Here is a 21,392-nt window from a genome sequence, read left to right on the forward strand (position 1 = left end):
AATAATTGACTTTTTTACAACTTTGTTAATTTAAGAAGTGGTGAATTGCTAATTTAACCATAAACCACTGAATGTTTGGAGCTGATTCCGAAAAACAAATGTTGGTTACAAGCCTGGTTGTAGGGTCAAGTAAATTAAATATTTTAATGGTAAAAATAGAATGAAAAAAAACAATGAAATGGTAGTACTAAATAGAGTCAGTTTGTACTTTCGTCTTATTTAAGCAAATGCTAAGAAGAACTAGATCTGAAGATTTTACTTGAAGAATTATTAAAAGATGTGAAGCAATGGCGTCACCATAATCACGTAAAGACTTTAAACCTTACTAATACCTACATCAAAGATCCTAATTAGTGATATTAATTTATTTAACAGTAATCATTTTTAATGAATATGAAATTCAAAATAGCAAAGGACTTTTATTAGCAAGTAATACAAAAAATATTTTTGTAAATTTGATCATTTTGTAAACTTTAGCTTCATAACAATATCATGCAAATTCTATATTGATTGATTAGTTTGTGAGTATGTAGAAAACTTCTTTTCATTCTACTATCTTAATTAAAATGCTTAACATATTTTTAATCACCCATTCATGAATCTCCTTCCCTGAAATTATCAGTTAATGTAACTATTCTCTATTTCTTCCTTTTAGTTTTGATATGACTATATAAGTAAACAATCTAGGCAGTTGAGGGTTGGAAGGTATATTAGTGTGAAGGACTAACATCGACGATTCGCCTTTATTGGAAAGACTTTGTCAAGGTAGGTTCTATAATTAGATAAGCATAGGTACAATATGAAAAGACGGTTGAAGATATTTGTATGAATTTTGCTATAGCAAAGTCGCATGATGATTGCATGTAACTGAATATTCCTACGGTCGGTTCTCAACTCGCCACTCGTGTATACCTGCACATATATACAGTCTGATTCAAATTCGACATTCACCAAGGGAATCTCCTAATCTATATGACATACGACGACTGTAAAATGAGGACAAATAGTGTAGTACCTGGAAATATAGAATATTCCTTTTGATTTGTGAAGTATTTAAAAAGAATTAAAATTTTGGATTTTCCTCAAGTTTCTCGAAAGTGTTAGTTATAATTAGACCTACTAAAAGATATAGATCATATTTTCATTTCAGTTTTTCCAACTCCATGCGCCGGTGCCATCAAAATTTCAATTTAATTAAGTACCTGCGGGTGTTCCACATTTTTCCGAACTGACGGGATTTGAACCTTGAGGAAGTTCCTGTACAAAATGGAGTGGATGGATCGGTTTACACATTTCGATGATTTAGGAAGCAGGGTCATGGGTTCAACCATAATGAGAGATTCTTAATGAGAAACTAAACTAAGACATGTCTCTGAAAGAGGGCAGCAGCTCTTTCAGTACTCAGAGTAGTAGAGATCACAAGGATCGGTATGACACTCTCATGGGCAACATCGCATTATGGTATTCCGAGTATAAAACGCCAAAACTGAAATACAGTAGAAACTCGATTAACCGGACTAATTGCGTTCTCTGGGGTAAAATATTTATCCATTCGGATGTCCGGGACTACATTGGGGGATGTCATCAAGTCAGCAAGAGCAAGATGTAATATTTTACGAGTAGGAGCGTGGAATGTTAGAACAATGAGACCAGCATAATGTTATAAAATTTAGCTATTCACAAATAATAATTAAGCATGTGGAATGTTCTAGTCTTAGGGAAATCCGAAGATTAGCTCAGGATACTAAAAAGTGGAATTGCGTCTTAAGACTAAAAATATTCTTACTTAATAATACCTGAATAATCTCTTAAAATCCTTTTAATTTATCTGCCAGAAACAAAGCGAGCTGTTACCAACTTCTTCTCCTAACTACTATGAAAAACTGCTAAAAATGAAAACTCACTTTCAGAAGCATATGCATGCGGCAAAAACGTCTATTTCGATATAAGCCACACTTCGGTAAACTACGTACTCCGATGTGTGAAATGTAAAATTATAAAACCCGGTCGTTCGATGAGACAATCACTGTACCTGTTACGTGAAGTTATTTTTTGGAGATTTTTATAGTCAAAGTTTGGTCTAGTTTTCGTTAGGTTCCCACGGCGACAGAAGTAAAAAATATGCAAAATAATGTTGACAACGTATTACTTATTCATTTCACAATTGTCGCATAAGTAAGCAAGTATTTTACTAAACTACAGTGGCACATTGTTTTGTAACTATTAATAAATCTTTTTTTGATTGAATAAAAACAATTACGTAATCGTCGATGCAGAAAGTTGAAGGTATGACGGAGACACCTACAGCCGATGCGTTTCTTCCTGCAATTCTTACGTAATCCACTATTGTTTACGTTGCCCGAGTGAAAATTTAGATATAAATCCAAAGACTTAAATAGCAATCTTAGTAGATTACCTAAGACGTCACGCACTAACGATAATTAAAGTTACGAATTGGATTGATTAATTTTGAAGTTTTTCTTGAGGCATCGGCAGACCGAACTGTTATGCACTCCGTTTAAAACCAGAGCTTTTAAATGACTATTGGAACAAACGTTCGAGCTGCTTGAACGGTTCTGTGGATTACAAAGGTAAATCGCGACAAACGGTTTCATAAATAAATCGACAACTAGAAGTGTTGGTGGTGTTAAAATAAAATAAAATTTTGAAAAACAAGGGGCATCTAAATAAAAAAATAACCATGAGTGTCTTGTTTATGCGGGACAAGTGCTTCAGAGACCGGTAAATTCGCAGTTTTTGACAAAACGACTAAGCTGATGTCCAACGTCTTGGCGAATCTTTGACGAATTTATGGGTTCTTAGATGCACCTGTCCAGTGAAAGTGAATCAGGGTAACCCTCACCAAACACGGTTCGTATAAATAGACACCTAAGCGGGGGTAAAGCATCACTTGCTGCAAGTCATCTCCCATAACCAGACATGAAACCTTTTGTGGTAAGAATACGTTCTGTTTTTGTAGGGTAGTGCCCCCAGCCACATTTGCTCATCCCGAACGTTTAATTTTTCTAGGTGGCCACACTTATACTAGTTGTTGCTAGTATAAGCAAATGTGGCGCAGCAGCTATTGATGAAAAAAAGACAGCCAAACGTCAGGTATTCAATGGAAACCAACGGCAATGGTTTCATCATAATCCATATGGATGGTATCCTCCACCACCCCCTCCACAACCAATCCCTATGCTTGTACCACAACCTATTCCGGTGGCGGTAGATAGGCCGCTGCCGATACCCGTACCCCAGCCGGTACCCGTTGACGTACCGAGAGCTGTACAGGTACCAGTTCCGGTACCTCAACCTGTAAGCGTACCAAGGCCTGTTCCCGTAGCAATTGACAGACCAGTTCCAATTGCGGTTCCCGAAGCAGTACCAGTTCCTGTGCCGCAACCTGTTGCTGTACCGGTACCTCAACCTGTTCCCGTTGATGTACCACAGCCTACTCCAGTCAGAGTACCAACACCTGTAGTTATTCCAATAGCTACACCAGTTGTCATACAACATGGACAACAAATTCCACATAATCATCCCTACTATGGAGGCTGGCATCGCGGTAGACGTGGTGCAACTAATAGTAGCAATACAACCGACAATTCGTCGGATAATTCTTCAATGAAACATTAAAGACTATCTATAATTAATTTTCTTCATCCCGACGTCAATTTTTCGCCCTTGTGAAACGTCAAGTATTTTCAATTAAGTAGTAGATACATATTTATCTTTATATATTTATGTAAATACAATGTTTTATTAGAAAATAAATTAATATTTTTAAAAATTTATTGTGCAATTACATACCAACAATTGAATTAAGTCATTGTCGCGATGCATAATATGTGTGGCTAATAGAGCTTGTAAATTAAATGATTTTACTGTGATTCAATTAAAAAAATAAATAAACAAATAAGACCCTAAGATGTCGTTTGACTTTTTATGATTGTTGTAAGCACCCCATAAAAAATAACAATTAAAACGAATTAAACAAAAAATCTGTCATGAAAACTAAATTTTGTACTAGTATCTTCATAAATTATTTATTTAATATAAAGTAGGTATTCTTCTTTTGCAAATTTTGATGTCTTTATGTTTTATAATGAATGAAACTATGCATTATTATTATACCTAATAAATAATGCGAAATCATAGCACGTCTTTATTTATATAATACTTTCACAGAGAAATTTCGAACTATATAGGCGTGAAATAAGTAACTTATTTCAAAATGGGATAAAAAGCCACTATAAATACTAGTGGGTTCTTTCAAAATATTGTCATGACTCTTTCTTTTTATTATGGCTGTCAAATAATTTTGCAAGCGATTAACTGAAGAGAAAATATCGTAGATTACGAACATTATTAACAGTTAAACTATAAGGATAATTTTATCACCAACGTAAACAATAAATATCGAAGAATAAAAAAAAATTTTAGGTGGAATACTACATCCTTTATTAAATGTTTTACTAAAATTCTAAATTATGTAGTTAATTTCAATATTACAATTATAGATTAATATAGTTACGATTACTGGGCAGTTCTATGTAAAAATATCCTATCGAACAAATAGTAGACAGTATAAAAGTCAATATCAATTTAAGATTTTTGATATTAATTCAGGGTTCACATAAATAATTAAAACAGTACCTCTATAGTAAAGTAATAGTCGACGACAAAATTCATTACTTGATGTACAATGATGTCCTAAAGTAGTAGAAACGTGCATTATCCTTTTTTCGGTTGTCAATCACGAACAATCAATAAATATAGCAACAGAAACGCTTCAATGGCTGAGATGAAAGTCACGATCTTTTCACGAGATTTAGAAGATTTTTGTGTGATTTAAAAAGGATTTCAATTATTTACGATCTGGTAATTTTGCTAATCAATTTTAAATTTAATTGATGAACCGGTGCCAATTAGTAATTTGGTTCTAAAGTAACTAAACGTTCAGCAGAACGCGACAAACTTTAAATCAATGCACCTACTTATACACCTACAATTTTGAAAACGGTCCTTACCAATTGTTAAAAAGCATATAATCACTTTTAAGTTATTTGTAAAACTGAAGGCGGCACATATTTCACCATTTGTAATTAATAAACAAGTATATACTGAATTTTTAAAACGCATACGTATATGAAACTAGCACACATTGACGACGATTTTCACTGAACATTAGTATAAAATTTGACAACATATCGTTTTGAATAGAAACACAACACTTTTCAATGTTATTTATTCTATTAAGAAAACAACTACAACTGCATTGTCGCTATTTTCAAATCAATACGAATTGCGGTACCTACCAGTCGATTTATACCATTTTAGTAATTACTGCTAAGTTAGTTTTCTTGGAAAAGACCAAAAACAGAAGTTAGGATGAACAAAATTTCAAGCACAGAGAAAGCGCATGTACGTACACATACTTGTTTCACGTCTTTTACTTACTTCCTCTAAAAAAATAATTGTTGATGAATAGAGGTGACACAATATTATAAAATGTGTTCACAACGGTCTGGAAGAGAGTGACATGCACATTCTCTGCCTTTTTCACAAAAACTGTAATCGTGAGTCTGTTTCGCTTTCGTAACGATTCCCTTGATACTTCAATATCCGCAGCGACAGCCTGCACTTTTTCGTTCTTTGGCTAGCCCCGCCTACACCTCGAAAGTATAACAAATCTCTTGTCTGTCCCTCACTTTTGACAAATAGTAATATAAAAGGTTATCGTAGAGAGAATTTGTCATTCATTGATTTAATAGCGTGATGTACGCAGCAATGAAACCTTTTTTGGTAAATATCTCTTAAAAATCTCTCGGTTATAACAGAAACTTTTACGAATAACTTTCTATTTCAGATCCTATCCGTTATCCTGATAATACATAGTTTCCACACTGATGCCTTGAAAACCCAAAAAAATAACAACAACAGCAACGACAACAATGAATTCAGCAACGGCCACGCCAAAAAGCGGGGCATCCCCTTCAATTACCCTCTCGGTGGTAATTATTACGGTGGCGCGTATGGATCATCTGGTCAGTTTGGAGCGGCTGGATTAAACCAATACATGCCAAACTATCAGCAAACGTTCAGGCAACAATTTCCACAGCAATATCCACAACAGTCGTATTATGGTCAGCAAGCAGGGAATGCTTTGTCAGCTGCACAGTATCCATCTTACCCTCAAGCGTATCCTCCACCAGCACAAGGTTTCGCTCCACAGGCTTTCTCTCCACAAGCGTTTTCTCCACAGGCTTTCTCTCCACAAGCGTTTTCTCCACAAACTTTCTCTCCCCAAGCACTGTCACCGCAATTTCTGTCTCCGCATGCTTCAGCACCGCATGCTCTATCACCACATTCTTTAACTCCGCAAATTCTATCACCAAATTCTCTTTCTCCGCACGCATTTTCTCAGCACCTTTTCCCACAATTAGCACAAGCACAATTTCCAACCCAACAGTTTACTACACCATACTCAATTTCTCAGTTTAATCCCCCATCTTCTCTAACACAAAGTCTTGTATCACAAATACCTAAAACTTTCGGTTCGGCAGTTAGTCAACGATCTGGTTTCCAATTCGGTTTCCAACAAGGGAAGGCCTCGCCAGCAACGATTCAACAAAATGAGGTAGAATCATCTCATGAGGTACAATCCCCTAAATCACACATTTCATCTTCAGATCAACAGACTTTGGTGCCTCCGGAATCGGAAATAAAGCAGTACGATGACCGGAATCCAGGGATGAGCGAATATGTTTCGGAAAACATAGGTGATAATGCTGATGACCCATTGCACGGCTACTCGTCAAGTTCTATACCAAACAAGGACAGTATTCTAATAAAACGTTTCAACATTCCAAAATTCTTATTCACGGACTACACCACGGCCGACGACCATCCTAATAGAAACAACGGAACTAATCACCTTAAAGTAGCTAGAAGTTCAGCGTTTGCGCCAAGCTATAACAGTTACAAAACCCATAATGAAGAACCGCGGAAAGGTTTCGTTAAAATACATTTTGGAAATACTAAAATTGAATATTAATTTTAATGCATTGTTTTATCTTTTGTTTTGTTTTTTTCATTTTGGAAATCACTAGTCAAATTGTTCTATATACTTACAATTTCAGGCGTAACTGTTTATAATATTAATAACGTTGAGTATTTAACTAAATATTTTTTACAATGTTTGCTTATATTTTCCTACTTGTTATTGTTAAGAATATGCGAGATTAACGTTGCCTTAGGATACAATTATATACTTTTTTTATTTGCAAATACATATAGTTTACTAAATATTGGTTTTACTTTTGGCGTTTATTTTCAAGAAATTACTCATTTTATTAATTTTATTTATGATTCATTAATTAATTAATTTGACTAAATATCGAAATCAAAAAGATAAATGTATATAAATAAAGTGTAGGTACCTCAATCAATTAAAGAAATATATTAAAATTGAGAAAACTATAAACCAATACAATTTTTAGAATAAAGAAGACTTATCTCTATATGAATGAATATATGTGAAATAACGCAACCATTTTAAAAACTCCAAGGTGCCCCGTGTGTCATGTATGTCTTTCCAGAGAAAAACTCTATTGCTAATTAAACAATTCTGTAAAAAGCTGTGAGAATTTGTTGATCCGTTCGTTCATTGGAAATCGAGACAAATTAATTCTGCTGACAATGAACTATGTGTCAATTGTAACAAAAAAAAAGGTTAATTAACTGCCATGAAGGTACAGTACTGTACAAAAGTACTAAATACTGCAAAACTGTCGTCGATTTTAAAGTTTGTTTATCTTTCTTTGTAACCAATTGTAACCCCAAATATCTGTAAGATAAATAATATAGACGTATACAATTTCGACGAAAAAAAGGGAGTATAGATACTGCAATCACAGTGCAGACTTCCGCATTCTAGCAAAAGCTCACTTTGGCCATCAGGCAGACCTTCGTCATCATAAGGTCGTCAGTCCTAAGACTGGTTACACTCGTAACTCCACTCTTTCCTATATTGCGCTAATCTTCGCAGACCTTATTTCTAATTTTAAAAATTGCGTTGCTAAAACCGTATTCACCACTATAAGAGAATATGTTACACTTAGATAAAAGTTCCAGTAGCGTAACATCCGTTACTAGCGCCCAAGACGGACTCATTCTTATGCCAAAAAATACTAAAGTGATCTGCCGCCCCTGAATGCCGGCCTTTTATTTATGCTAGGTTGATGTTGTTGCCTGGGTTAACACCAGAGATGTGATTTATTAGAAATACTTGTATTTAAAATGTAAATACAAAATAAGAAATACCTATTTTTATCTTGCATTTAAATCCTTTTATGAAAAACGCATTTTGTATTTTATTAAAATACTTTCCCGAATCTATTTTCTATTTATACATTTTTGTCGTTAAAAGTTCTGCTAGTATCATCTATCAAACATCATACAAAATAATGAATAAAAGTGACAGTGACTAATGAAAGTATTAGAACCTTGAAAAGCGGACAAAGAGACATAAATGCCTTCTAATTATTTAACTAAAGAGAGCCCAAAAAATTCTAAACTCCTTGAATACGGATAATCTAAAATATTGGATCGATATTGTTTTCCGGGTTCAATATCTTGGTCCATGGAATTTTGAAGTTCCAAATTGATATCAGCACCTGCCAAATCACCACTTATCGTACCTTTAGCAAATAACTACGAAATTCTATGAATTACGACAAAACAGTCCGCAAAACAATATGGAATTGAAATACGTCAGCTACGAAATCGAAAACTGCAAGATATTGTGGTATGCTAATAAATGCTTATAATCCACGATTCGAAAAACTTTACTTATTAGATGAACCGAAAGCTAAAGAAACTATGGATTCCATTTTTTCTCTTATTGCAATATGTAAAAGATCGGAAACAAAATGGGGTTGTAAGTATTTTGATATAAAATGATTGATGTTGATTTTACATCAATAAAATTGTTTGCAACCCTATTTTCGCTCTGATCTTTCACGCTAAACAAACTATTTAAGTCTTTTTTCCAATTAAAGAGTGACAAGGGCAAATAAGGAACTGAAGAAACGATAAAATATATCTCAATCACTTCAAACAGAATAATATAAATCATACTCAATCTTCCCAGCTGCTGATTAGTCTAGAAAAAACTCCAATATTTAAAAAATGAACAAATGCCTGCAAGGTTTTGTTAAAAAATATTTTATTTTTATGTAAATATAGAAAATTAAATATGTACCTACAACAAAAAAGTATTTATTTGAAAAAAGTATTTTGAAAATATGTAGCATTTAAAATACAAAAGATCTATTTTGTATTTTACATTTGAAATAACAAATCAAAAAGGCATTTGCATTTTCTACTTAAATACTTTTAAAAAACCATTTTGCACATCTGTAATTAACACACAAAATCAATCGAAGCATAACAGACACAACGAACAGAGGCATTGTTAACGGCTCTGGCGTTACTTACATTCGGAATAAAACAACCATATCGCAAAGTAATAGTTTTTAATACAATACAAGTATCAACATTATTTCTAGATTCCTTTTTTTAATAAAAAGAAATCACCAATTAGATATAATGACTCTCTGTTGGCATGGATTCAATGCAACAACCATTACTGAGTAAATCAAATAGAAAAAAGATCTTTAAAATTTTTGCATTGTTGCATAATAATCTTTAGCGATACAACAATCGTCTAACATACTTTTCTTAGTAAAAGTTCGCGGTGAAAGTTTTATTGAATTTTGTCAAAAATTTTGCGAAAGGTCTGCATAGGTATACGTATATCCTTTTTTATTGATTTAAATACTAATGTGCTTTCAATGATTTTAAAGTCTAACAGAATGTAGAAGATAAAATTATATTTTAGCATTAGCGTTTAAACGCAGGTACTGTACTGTGCACTGTAAAACTGGTCGTAATTATAAAAAGTGTAGAAAAATTATTGGGCATTAAAAACTATTTACTAAAGTTTCATATTGTACTCTTGTTAATAACTATCTAAACCGTAAAAGAAAATTGTTCCGCTAAAAATAAAGTAAATCCAAGTCTCTAAAATTTATGCCTCATTATGGATTAAGTTTGTGTCACTTTTTCACATTTTCAGCTATATGAAAAGAAAATAAATCACCGTAAAACGTACTATTTGTGATATTACGTGAGATCATAATTTTGTGGCTGTTTTTAGTTTCATCTTTTTCAGGTGTAGGTACTTACCTACTACAAGTACAATAAAATGCGATTTCACAATGGTATAACCAACATTTTCATTTCCTCGTACCTTACCTGATATTCTTTATACAATATAAAACAATTTCATCCTTAACTCTATTACGAGATACAGTTGATAAGAAAAGTAGCAATAGCATTTTTATATCGTTTCCAATTTCAATTAATTTTCATAATGAATGCAAGTATTCATCAAGAATTTCTTTCTTAACATTCTTAGTTTCGTTTGTTAAGAGCATCTGAATTTAAAGTTAAGTCTGTCCAATACCTATAGGAAACCGGACGAATATGAAAAGCTTAAATATGACCTTGCATCATTGTTTGCCCTTTTGGGAACTTAAAATATATGCTTTTGTTAGGGTTTTAGGTGACTTAAAGCCCAATACCGTTTCAAATTGCTTAAGAATAAATGATGTTTCACTGATTTTATACTGTCTCCCATATTTTCATAAAACAGAAACAAAAATCTTAATAATTTTATATCGCCGCCGACAAGAAGACATAAAAAAACTTTGATGTAGAACAATACTTGGATGACTCGATTTTCTTACCATGATCGTCTTGAAACCACAACTAACAACTTCATTAAACAGTTGTGGCATTTTAATGCTATAACATTTCATTCTCAAGATTTTCATGCTTTTCATAAATTTACTCAAACATAATCAGGGCCGGCAGAAGGGCATGGGTACCACTACCCATATGGGTAATTACCCACACGAAAAGTTTTTGGAAATGTATACACTACTAAAAATTAAAGCAAAAGGGGTAGGAGGTTAGCGTGTTCTGCCAGCCCCGAACACAATACTTGTTAAAGATCATTTAAAAATATTAAAGAAATTATGAGTGCTATCAGCACAGGGCAAAATAGTATTACGTGGTTAGTATCAGCAATTTCGTATGCTGAAGTGTACGATGTGTTGCATACCTATTTACAAACAATTCCTTTATGTTTTATTTTTAAACAATTTTTAACACAAAAAAAATTGATTAAAGAAATTGTTCACATAAGTGAATTTCGATCACTCGAAGCAATAGTGGTAACAGTTTCGAGCTCACAGTAACTGATAGGGGGCAACAACTAGTATGGTTAATTAAAATATGAAACTTCATCCTTTTACAGCTTTATTGTCCTAATTGATTTAAAAACATTTTTTTTAATGTTTGTAAATTTTGGTTCAATTGACTAGAATGAAAAATAAACTCATAATGTAGTAGATCAGTAACATAACATGATATCACCAAACTCTACATTTTTCCTGAGCGGGATTCATTTTACTTCCAAGGGGGCAGTTGAAAGCTTCTGCAAATTCTTTGGAGTTTTGTAAAGTAGCCATAACCCTTATATAATTAGGAGAATGTTCGTCTGTCTCTATTTGCTTTTTTATTGCATTGGCATTGAATTCCTCGCACCAAATCTACAGTTATTAAAAAAACATTTTAAAATTTAGGTATTAATTCTCTACGTAATTTGAGGCAAGCTTTCAAACTTACACTTCCGTAGGCAATGAAAAATAGTTGATTTTCGGAAAAATGTTGAAAACCAGGCAATATTTTCTCAGACAAATGGTTTGCCTTGTGTCTTTGGTATGCCCAATAGGCATGGTGAAAGCCTCCATTATCGGCTAAATTCTCTGCCAGTGTTCTATATCCACTGACCTATTCATAACAAAAGTATAATATATTCGTGATGAATAAAATTGGTTGTGGTCTAACAGTCTTGATCTTGCTTATGCTAAAAACTGTCTATACTAGCAAGACCAAGTTCAAGATCGAACAAACAAAACCAAGACTAAAACCAAGGCCGAATATGTAAGTCCAAGACAAAATACGCAAATGAAACTATCACATTCGATGGATTTATGAGTTAAACGATTTCAAGCAAAAATGTAAACTAGAATGTCCTCACACTATTTTCATTAAAGGTTATAACAAGCTCGCAGGTACCACAAAAAAATTCAGTATTTAAGACAATTATTGTGTCTGTAAATAAAAAATTTTGCGCTTCGAAGAATAATTAAAAAAACGTAAGCATCAGATTAACTGAACAGGACCAAGACTTAACACGCAAGACCAAGGCCGAGACTATATCAGTAAGACCAATACCAAGGCCAATACTAGAAGTATTTGAGCAGGAGTAAGACCAAGACTTAATAAGTAAGCCCAAGACTAGAACAGGCTTGGTCTTGGCCTTGCTTTGTTCATTACTACCATATATCTACGCCTAAACCTTCAAGCAATATCTGATGCATAAAAGTGTATTAGTTTGCCAGTAAATGACAAGAATAGATCGATTTAGATTATCTTTTACACAATGTACATTAAATGAGAGAACATCTAAAGGATTTAACTAAAACAGGAAAAAGTTGAATTTTGAATTTTGGCCTAGGTATAAGGTTATTCTATGCATTTAGGTAAAGCCATTGAATTACATATTCTCAAAGCCTTTAATCAAAATCCCGTGGTAAGTTTTAATTCAGCTCTTACTACCTTACTTTACACCATACCTCTGTTAAACCATTTTCAGCCAAAGAGGGCAAATTCTTATAAAATAATTGAATTTATCGTACCCTTTTCGTTAAAGATGGCACTGTAAAGTTGTCGTATTGTTTAACAAAGCAATCGGTCTTTTTTACAAATGCCTCAATTGTATTTTCACTCCACCACTGCTTATAATTACCATACTTGTCAAATTTCCTTCCTTAAATAAACCACCCTCCTATTAGAATTTAGTTTACATACAACGAACGGAAATTTAATTAAATTAATAATTCAGTAAACTAGCACAATAACCATAACATGACAATCAGGACAATAATAGTTTTCATCTTTAAATTTATATAGTGCTATTGGAATTCCGTAATTATATTTTTTAAATATATACATATATATTACCGGAATTGTAGGAATTCCTAGGAAATGTATACAATTCCAAAGCTAGTTAGAAAATGTTTAAAATATTGTTTCAAAGATTTTTTAATACACACATATCTTGGAAAATGTATACATTTCCTAGGAATTGTATGAAATTCCGATATTACACTAGGAAATGTACAACATACTACAAATGCATATGCATTGGTGATGTCATTGTTTGGTTAGGTAGATTTATGAGAGATTCAAGTTTAGTCCCTGCACGCCGGATGCGGACTGATATGTTAGAGTATTTTATTCATACAAAGCATAAGTTTTATATATTTCCTAGTACAATATCGATATTTCATACAATTCCTAGGAAATGTAAACATTTCCCAAGATATGTGTGTATTAAAAAATCTTTGAAACAATATTTTATACATTTCCTAAGTAGCGTCGGAATTGTATACAATTCCTAGATTTTATACATTTCGGGTAACATATATAAAACAAAGAAAATTTTTAACAGAATTAGCTTGCATTTAATACAATTGAGTTTCTGTACTTTCTTTCTTAATTGTTATGTTTGTTGAAATGAATTTAAAAATACATCACCTTTCTATTTTACGCTAAATTTTAATATTTAAAAGTACCTGTAATATCAAAACCATGTGTAAGTTCATGACCCAAAATGGTCCCAATGGCTCCATAGTTTAGCACCCTAAAGTGTCAATATTTATTTAAAGTTATTAACTATTAGAATTAATTGACTTACTCTAAACCTAAATTGTAAAAAGGAAATGTTAAAATTGCCATCGGAACAGCTAAAACAAATATCACCTTATAAAAAATGGGATACACTTGAAAATTTGTTTGCTTACTAATAGAATTGTCTGAAAAATAGTTGTAGGCATTCACAGTTATCGGATCCGTCCTCCACTGTCTTATACTTTCTTTACCAAGTTGCGATAATCTATAAGGGGTATACAGTTTTATTATATTCATCATATTTTCCAAATACGTGTCCTCTCGAATAGTTATCTAAAAAGCCAACATGCAATCACAAAATTAATAATTTGCAATTTGCAACGGCGACGTAATGAAAGTATGTGATTGAATGGCTGATCATGTATATGAATTAACAACAAAAAAGTGTAACTAAATTCGTTTCGGTACTTCTATAATTTATAAAACAGAAAAGACCGAAACTAACAGCTATAACTGCAATTTTGAACAAGCAATTTGAGCTAATTGCTTTACATCTTTTTGTTCATTACTGATTTTAAGTCGAAAAAATAGCTGCATTCGACGTAAGACAATGTTGCAATCCCAAATATAGACCACCTAAAAGTCTTCGAAAAAGATGTAATTAAAGCCACACCTTCCCGAATTATTTCATTTTAAATGCCTATTAAAATGTACAATCGATATATTAACAATGCTCTTACATTTCCATAGTATTCTTCGAGAGTGCCGTTCTTTAAAAACCATTTTGGATAGCCAATGAAGCTTACCATTTCTCTACTTTTTTCTAGAGTCGCTCTTTTAGTTTTTTCATCCATCCATGTTATTTCCCTTACGCGTTCAAGAAAAGCATTTTTAATATCGTTTATCATTCGATCCACCTGAGACATGGCATAACGGTTACTTTTCAATCATGATGGATTTTAAGTACAAAGGTTAAATATTTTTAAAGAACTAAAGAAATAATTTTCGCCAAAAATTCTATTTGATGCAAGGAATAAGGTAAACCAATTCTTATTTTTCAAAAAACAACGCATAATTTAAATGGAAAGATGCAATTTGGATAATGTGTTCGTTATAGTGTGTAGAGGAGCGCTAGGAAAGGATTTTTCGAAAATAAACACCTAAAGGGGTGAAACTGGCACTACACATTTTTTGTGGAAAACCGTATTACATGGGCGCATTAACTTCAAACTTGGTATAAAAACATATTTAAGAATTTTTCAAAGCTACCGCTAGAAAGAAGTTTTGTTCTAGGTTTTAATTTACTGTTTTTTTGACAAAATTAAAGTAAATAGATAATACAAATACAATGTAGCGATAATTTTTCGCGTAAGATACGAAACTAGAAGATATATGAAACAAGAGCAAACCAAAAATAATTTCGTATTAACGTGAGTTGACGCAATCACAAAAGGCCAACACTGCCAAAGTTTACATCCGAAAAAGTCAGCTGTACCAAAGTTTATATTCGAAAACGTCAACTTTCCGAAAGTTTATATCCGAAAAGGTCAACTTTACCAAAGTTTATATCCGAAATCGTCAAGTTTACCCAAGTTTATATCCGAGAAGGTCAACTTTCCGAAAGTTTATATCCGAATAGGTCAACTTTACCAATTTTTTATTCGCATGTAAAATCTAGTTATAAATAAATATACTGCAAATGCTAATAATATACATATCTCTTACTTTTGGAATAGAAAAATTTAACGCAGCTATATCAGCTATACCATAACTAACGGCTACACCCATATAATTAACCGTCAGCGCCGCACAGTCTATTGATCTAAAACAATAAATTGTGAAACAATTTTTTTGTCACTCGAAATAAGAAATTACGAATGAATTTTTAATCTGAATTAATTAAAAAATATCCAGTAAATGCAATAAAATTTTTCTCTGCTATTCCTTAATATCAAAATAAAAGAAAATATATGAAATAAACTAATATCAGATGATTATTTCGACATATTAGTTCTATCCCACGAAAAAAATTAATGCTCTTACATAATCTAGGAAAAAAAATTAATTTGCTTTCCCTTTTAAGTTTTCTCCAATTCTTCAGACAATGAGACAGTCAATAGAATTGTATTGAGAATAACTCACCTAGGTCTTTCAACTGATTCGTTATCATATTCACTAGCCAAACTCCAAAGTGATTCTGCTATATCAGAGGTGGTGCTGCCAATCATATTGTCCACAATTGTCCACCAATATACATACTCTAGCGCTCTGTCTGAAGTATTTGTAATAAAAGACATTATGTCACATAAGTAATCCATTTCTAAGTAAGACACATATAAGAGAGTATTTCCATCTAAATCTAATGTCACGTTTTGAACATCGTCAAATAGTGTTGTCAAATACTTTCTCCATACATCTTTCACTAAATTTCTTTTATCAGCAGCTACGCAATTCTCAGTCAGCTTTTGGAGCTCGTCGACTTTAAAAGATTCGTAATCAAGGTTTTCATCTTCGGTGTAATTGTGTTCATTTAACTGCATAAAATAATCAAACAAATTTGATTATTTGTATCTGTAAGGCGGTAGCAACTAATATAAAAATTAGAGACAAAAAACTAGAAGAGGTTTCCTATTTTCTTCATCTAATAAGAAGTCCGGGGAAATCAAAATAGAAAAGCCGTAAAAACGTATGTTTACAGCACGGCTCTGTACGGGTGCGAAAAGTCAAAGCTAAGCGCAACGGAAAAAAAATTTTAAAAGCGTTTGAGATATGGTGCTGTAGGGGGATGAAATGAAAGGCTAAAAATGAGGAAATATTAGAAAGAAAGTAAAGGGCGCTATGAAAGAAAAGAGTGAGCATAGTAGCGAAGAGCTAGTTACAGATGTACTGGAAGCAGAAACAGGAGTAAAGAAAGGCATTTGCAATAATTATTTATTTATCCAATGAAGTATTTTTGTTCAGATTTTCATTGCTTTGAAGAATTAATTTTTGTAAATCTTATGGTAATAAAACTCGAAAGTTAGCATCGCACATATCAACAAAATGTCCAAGAAAAGCAACTCGTGAAAATTGAAGCATAAAATGTCCATCAAATAATACGTCACTAATAATTAAAATAATTTGGTATAGATTTTATTAGACGCCTGTATTAAAGAAGAAATGGCTTACTTCATCGAGCTCATGCTTCAAACTCCACAACAATTCCGCAGCATCTTCTATTTGTGAATCAGTTGTACTTAGTACACTTATATTTTGCACAACACTCTTTGTTACAATTTTCGCCGTTTCAAATAAAGTACTTCTTCGATAATTTTCATCATTAAAAGCCTCATCTCCTAAGTCGCCTTCAATATGAGATCTTCTATTTCTATGTAAAACCTTCTCTTTTTTTCTAATGTACCTAAAAAAACACCATACTAATATATTTTTTACTTTTTTTACTACTACTTGAACGCAATTTCCTAACAGTTCTCGCATTCATAAGTTTCAATTTAATTATTTACGTCATTTGGTTTTCCGATATTTCGTTCCTTGTTATCATTCTGTAATAAGGCGATAACTTACCGTGGCAACTGACTTGAAATTGATGGTCTACCAATATATATCACAGTTTCATTACGATTATAAATATTAGCATCTACTGTAAAGCCTATTAATGTGTCCATAGAAAACGTTTTCCTTATTTTTGCTTCGGTAATGATCCAATCAAATTTGTAAGTTTCATTACTTTCTGATTCAAAAAGCGATGGTATTAATGGTAGTCCGACTATTTTGAGATAATCATATATTACACTATAACCAAGTTTGTTGGCAGAATCTGCAAAATATACGAGCATTGAAAATTTCAATTCAACTTTTTTAAATGCCGTACTTGATAATCATAGTTACATAGCTCAAAAACCATCCAGACACGCAAGGAATAAAAATTGCTCAAAGAAGCGAACCGAAAGTCATACCTACTAAAAATTGTAACATAAGTAAAGAATTAACTAGATTCCATTTTTTTCCTTTAGAAAGGCTCTCGCGACAATCAAAATAAAAAACTTTTCGTTCTCTCTTCGGTTTTTTTTACCTGATTCATTATTAATAAAGCTTTCATATACCGTTTAATATAAAATGCTTAATTACCATAAATTGTAAAACTGTTTAATTTATTATTTTTTAGTCTTAGGTTTTTAATAAATAAAATTAATTGGTAGGTACTTTTACTATTTGAACTGCCAAATTTGAGTGGTGATTATTTTTTTTACCTGTATCCATACATGATTTGTAGAGATACCTGCTTTGTTTTACAGGCAACGGTTCATTGTCCGATTCGTTTGATTTAAAAAACCGCATAGTAGCGAAAGCTATATGCTCATCCACTGTTTCAAAACTGGAATAATGCGAAAACCAACCATGATTTGGATGTTCTTTGCTCCATCTCCCGCAAGTGAATTTGTAAAAGTCTTCGCACGGATCAATAGCAAGATTCATCGATAATTTCAAGTTTGCAGCCGAGCGCAAACATTCGTCCGAGGTACACATTGAATAATTATTATAGGATCCATTGAGGATGTCTTAAAAAAGTGTAAAATAATTCAGTTCTTACAAAGTAGTGCGAGAACAAGAGACGAAGCCCTATATTACTATGAAGGACGACGTCACAACCGAGATCGTTATTAGTTGAATCCATTGTAAATTTATTTAGAATATTTCGTAATGTGCAGTAGATTACAAAGAAAAACATAAATGATAAAAAAAAAACATTTTTAACAGACAGAGATGAATGCATGGTTTTTCTTACTTTTTTCAATATTATTTCAGTAAAAAGTTCAAACCGTGTCTACTTTACTAGCAATATAAGTATTTCTTGAATAATAAACTGAAAAGGCAAAAAGTCATTTCCTTCAAAGTTTGTATCTATGTCGCAGCGAAAGTAATAAATTCAGATATTATATATACTGTCCAGCCATTATGTATAATATCTACTCAATTTTGACAAAGTGATAATTGACAGAATTAATCACATTAACTAGATATTTTATATAATATCTTGGAAGACTTGAATAAACTAATAAGTAATAGATTTATGACAGACTGGAGTTTCTTTAATACCCCTGCCCCCTGAACATGGGCATAATGTCACATGTTGATCTTTGTTACGGCATACACGATGACTTTTATCACATTTATACCATTACGACTCTGGAATTATGCAAACAAACCGATTAATCATATTTACCGTAACATAACTGTTACTATTTAAAATAACAACAATTGCTGCTACTCATATAGTTATGCTTAAAGCAAATTGAAATAAAAATTTATTATTTTCACTTATACTTGTTTATTACTTTATCCAAGTCTTCCAAGATTTTGTATAAAACACCTAGTTAATATGATTAAGATTGATTCTGTGCCAATTATCACTTTATCAAAAGTGAGTAGATATTTTACATAATGGCTGGACACTATACAATCCCTAGATTAAACGAAATTGTATTATCATAACCGATATAGACAGGCCCAATATTGATACTTACATAAAACTAAAAGTATTACAAATGCCAGTAGAAGAATTATAACAAATGCTATTAAAAGTACGATAAATTTTTTGTAAGTATTCCTTTTTTCAAATCTGAAAGAAAACATTAGGATCACTTAAATAGAAAGAAAATAAAATTCACACTCTTAAGAAAATATATATAAAAAGCGAAACTAAGAATTTTGAAAAATATCAAGTTAAATATTTTATCCTTACAATGAACCTCTTGATGACACCGGAACTAAATTGTTAAAACTATGACCTGCTATTTTACTTTCACTACCAAACTCTGAAACAAAAATCAAAATGAAACTATATAATAAATTATCATTAAGTTGTTTTGTAATTGTGGTTTTTCTTTTTTGTAAACTTAATTCAACCGTGATTATTTAAAATTACTTAATACATGTACTTATGTGTCCATCTATGTACGTTTATAATATTTATTTAAGGGAAGTTTTAAAACAATTCGAAAAGTCTGAAGGAATTTATTTAAAGTTAAATAACGCAATTTCTATTTCCGCTTTGGTTTCTAAGAAATTTCATTTTATGTAACTTTATAAAAACTAAAATATTTTATGAAATATTAAGCAATGTTATTATTTAATCAGTATTGACGATCCTTATAATTTGCGCTCGTAGAAAGACTACTAATTCTATTATTTATTACCTTGTTCACCAGTTACAGTGTAGACACTGGCGATATCGGTTTTTAAATTTTCACTCATTTCAACCTCGCTGTAGGGGTAAAACTAATTTTCATATTTTTCAACCCCGGAGCGCACTGACCATGACAGTCAAATCCTTAACGGTAAAGGTTGAACACTGTCTACCTACCAAGTTTCCCGTCACTTTATCGTTTGTTGTAGAGGTTTATTATCATTAGAGAACATAATAAATCGATGCTTTTTGCATATTGATTATTTCAAATTAGATGAGATGTGCTTAATTCGTTCTGACACATATGTTAGGTATCCATTTAAAAATTAAACTCATTACCTACCTGGTTTGTTAAGCTGCATTTAAACATACGTTTTAAAACTATATTTTAATCAAATGCAACTCGATGGTGCATGAGTAAAACTAGATAAATTACACAGCAACAGAAACAATTATATGCTCTACCTACCTATGTACTATTTTAAAAAAGATAGTTTCGTTTTTGTAGTCGATTTTAAAATAAATTAAATTGCAACCTTCAAATAATAGCTGTACTACTACGTAGGTGGTTTATTTGATAGGTGTATCAGCAATTGTTTGATTAATAGCATTTAGCTTTTGAATTTTTTTTTACAATCAACTGTCAAGTAAAAACGTATTAGAAAATTACAAATCAGTGTTAATAAAAAGGTAACGATTTTTATAAAGTGTAAACTAAGACAGGTTAGTATTTACAAAAATTACCACGAAAAGAACATCAAGAAAGCAACACGTATTTCGGCTAATTTAAATTTATAATTACATTCTATCAACTGTATTTTAATGAAATGAAATATTAATAAGGATAGTCATAAAAATCTGGATTACGCACCGAATCAAGCACACTTTATGTTTTATAATTTTAAAATTTGCTGCATCAAAATAAATTGTTATTCATGATGAAATCACTTCCCTTTTTTATGCAATAATTGAACAGGATCCTGAGTATTGGGAAAACAAAATTGAAAACCAATTAGACCATTGTTTATTCGCGACGTTTTGTCTCTATTTGTTGAAACTTTATCAAGCTCTGGAAAACAATTATAAAACAATGGCCTAATTGGTTTTTCAATTTTGTTTTCCCAATACGATGATCCTGTTCAATTATAAATTGTTAAATATTATTCTTCAAAGCGATATACAACAGAGCGATCTTTTATTTATTTTATATATCATTTTTTATTTTATTAAAAAAAATCGAAATTTGAGGAATACATGAGTAGAGTATCTTCGAATACTCAATCCTCATATACCTTTGTGGGTGCCTATTGCACGAAAGATTAAAGGATATGTATATTTACTTAAAGTATGTCCCTAAATTTTAATTTGATAACAT

The 21,392-nt window shown here is 31.8% G+C and overlaps 2 protein-coding genes across 4 annotated transcripts; one reads left to right on the forward strand and one right to left on the reverse strand.

The window, feature by feature from the left end:
- Positions 1 to 2,155: 2,155 nt before the first annotated feature.
- On the forward strand, positions 2,156 to 3,691 carry LOC108733323 (tetra-peptide repeat homeobox protein 1-like). Its single transcript, XM_018464424.1, has 2 exons — positions 2,156 to 2,955; positions 3,031 to 3,691. Exons 1-2 carry the CDS (start codon positions 2,941 to 2,943, stop codon positions 3,637 to 3,639), a joined length of 624 nt encoding a protein of 207 aa, XP_018319926.1. The 5' UTR covers positions 2,156 to 2,940; the 3' UTR covers positions 3,640 to 3,691.
- Positions 3,692 to 11,380: 7,689 nt separating this feature from the next.
- Positions 11,381 to 20,462, reverse strand: LOC108733362 (endothelin-converting enzyme homolog). 3 transcript variants are annotated; one of them, XM_018464490.1, is made up of 15 exons: positions 20,361 to 20,462; positions 19,574 to 19,646; positions 19,356 to 19,450; positions 18,081 to 18,389; positions 17,395 to 17,647; positions 16,999 to 17,230; positions 15,973 to 16,364; positions 15,556 to 15,652; positions 14,571 to 14,747; positions 14,004 to 14,163; positions 13,898 to 13,946; positions 13,776 to 13,843; positions 12,837 to 12,967; positions 11,761 to 11,925; positions 11,381 to 11,684 (listed from the first exon to the last, which is right to left on the reverse strand). In XM_018464490.1, the coding sequence occupies exons 1-15, from the start codon at positions 20,377 to 20,379 to the stop codon at positions 11,505 to 11,507; spliced, it is 2,400 nt and encodes a 799-aa protein (XP_018319992.1). In that variant the 5' UTR covers positions 20,380 to 20,462; the 3' UTR covers positions 11,381 to 11,504. The 3 variants fall into 3 exon arrangements, with proteins under 3 accessions (XP_018319992.1, XP_018319991.1, XP_018319993.1); XM_018464489.2 differs by lacking the exon at positions 20,361 to 20,462 and adding an exon at positions 20,028 to 20,187; XM_018464491.1 differs by lacking the exons at positions 19,356 to 19,450; positions 20,361 to 20,462 and having other exon boundaries at positions 19,574 to 19,620.
- Between the last annotated feature and the right edge of the window lie 930 nt (positions 20,463 to 21,392).

This window comes from Agrilus planipennis, unplaced genomic scaffold, assembly GCF_000699045.2.
Source record: "Agrilus planipennis isolate EAB-ADULT unplaced genomic scaffold, Apla_2.0 scaffold12, whole genome shotgun sequence".
NCBI classification, from domain to species: Eukaryota; Metazoa; Arthropoda; class Insecta; order Coleoptera; family Buprestidae; genus Agrilus; species Agrilus planipennis.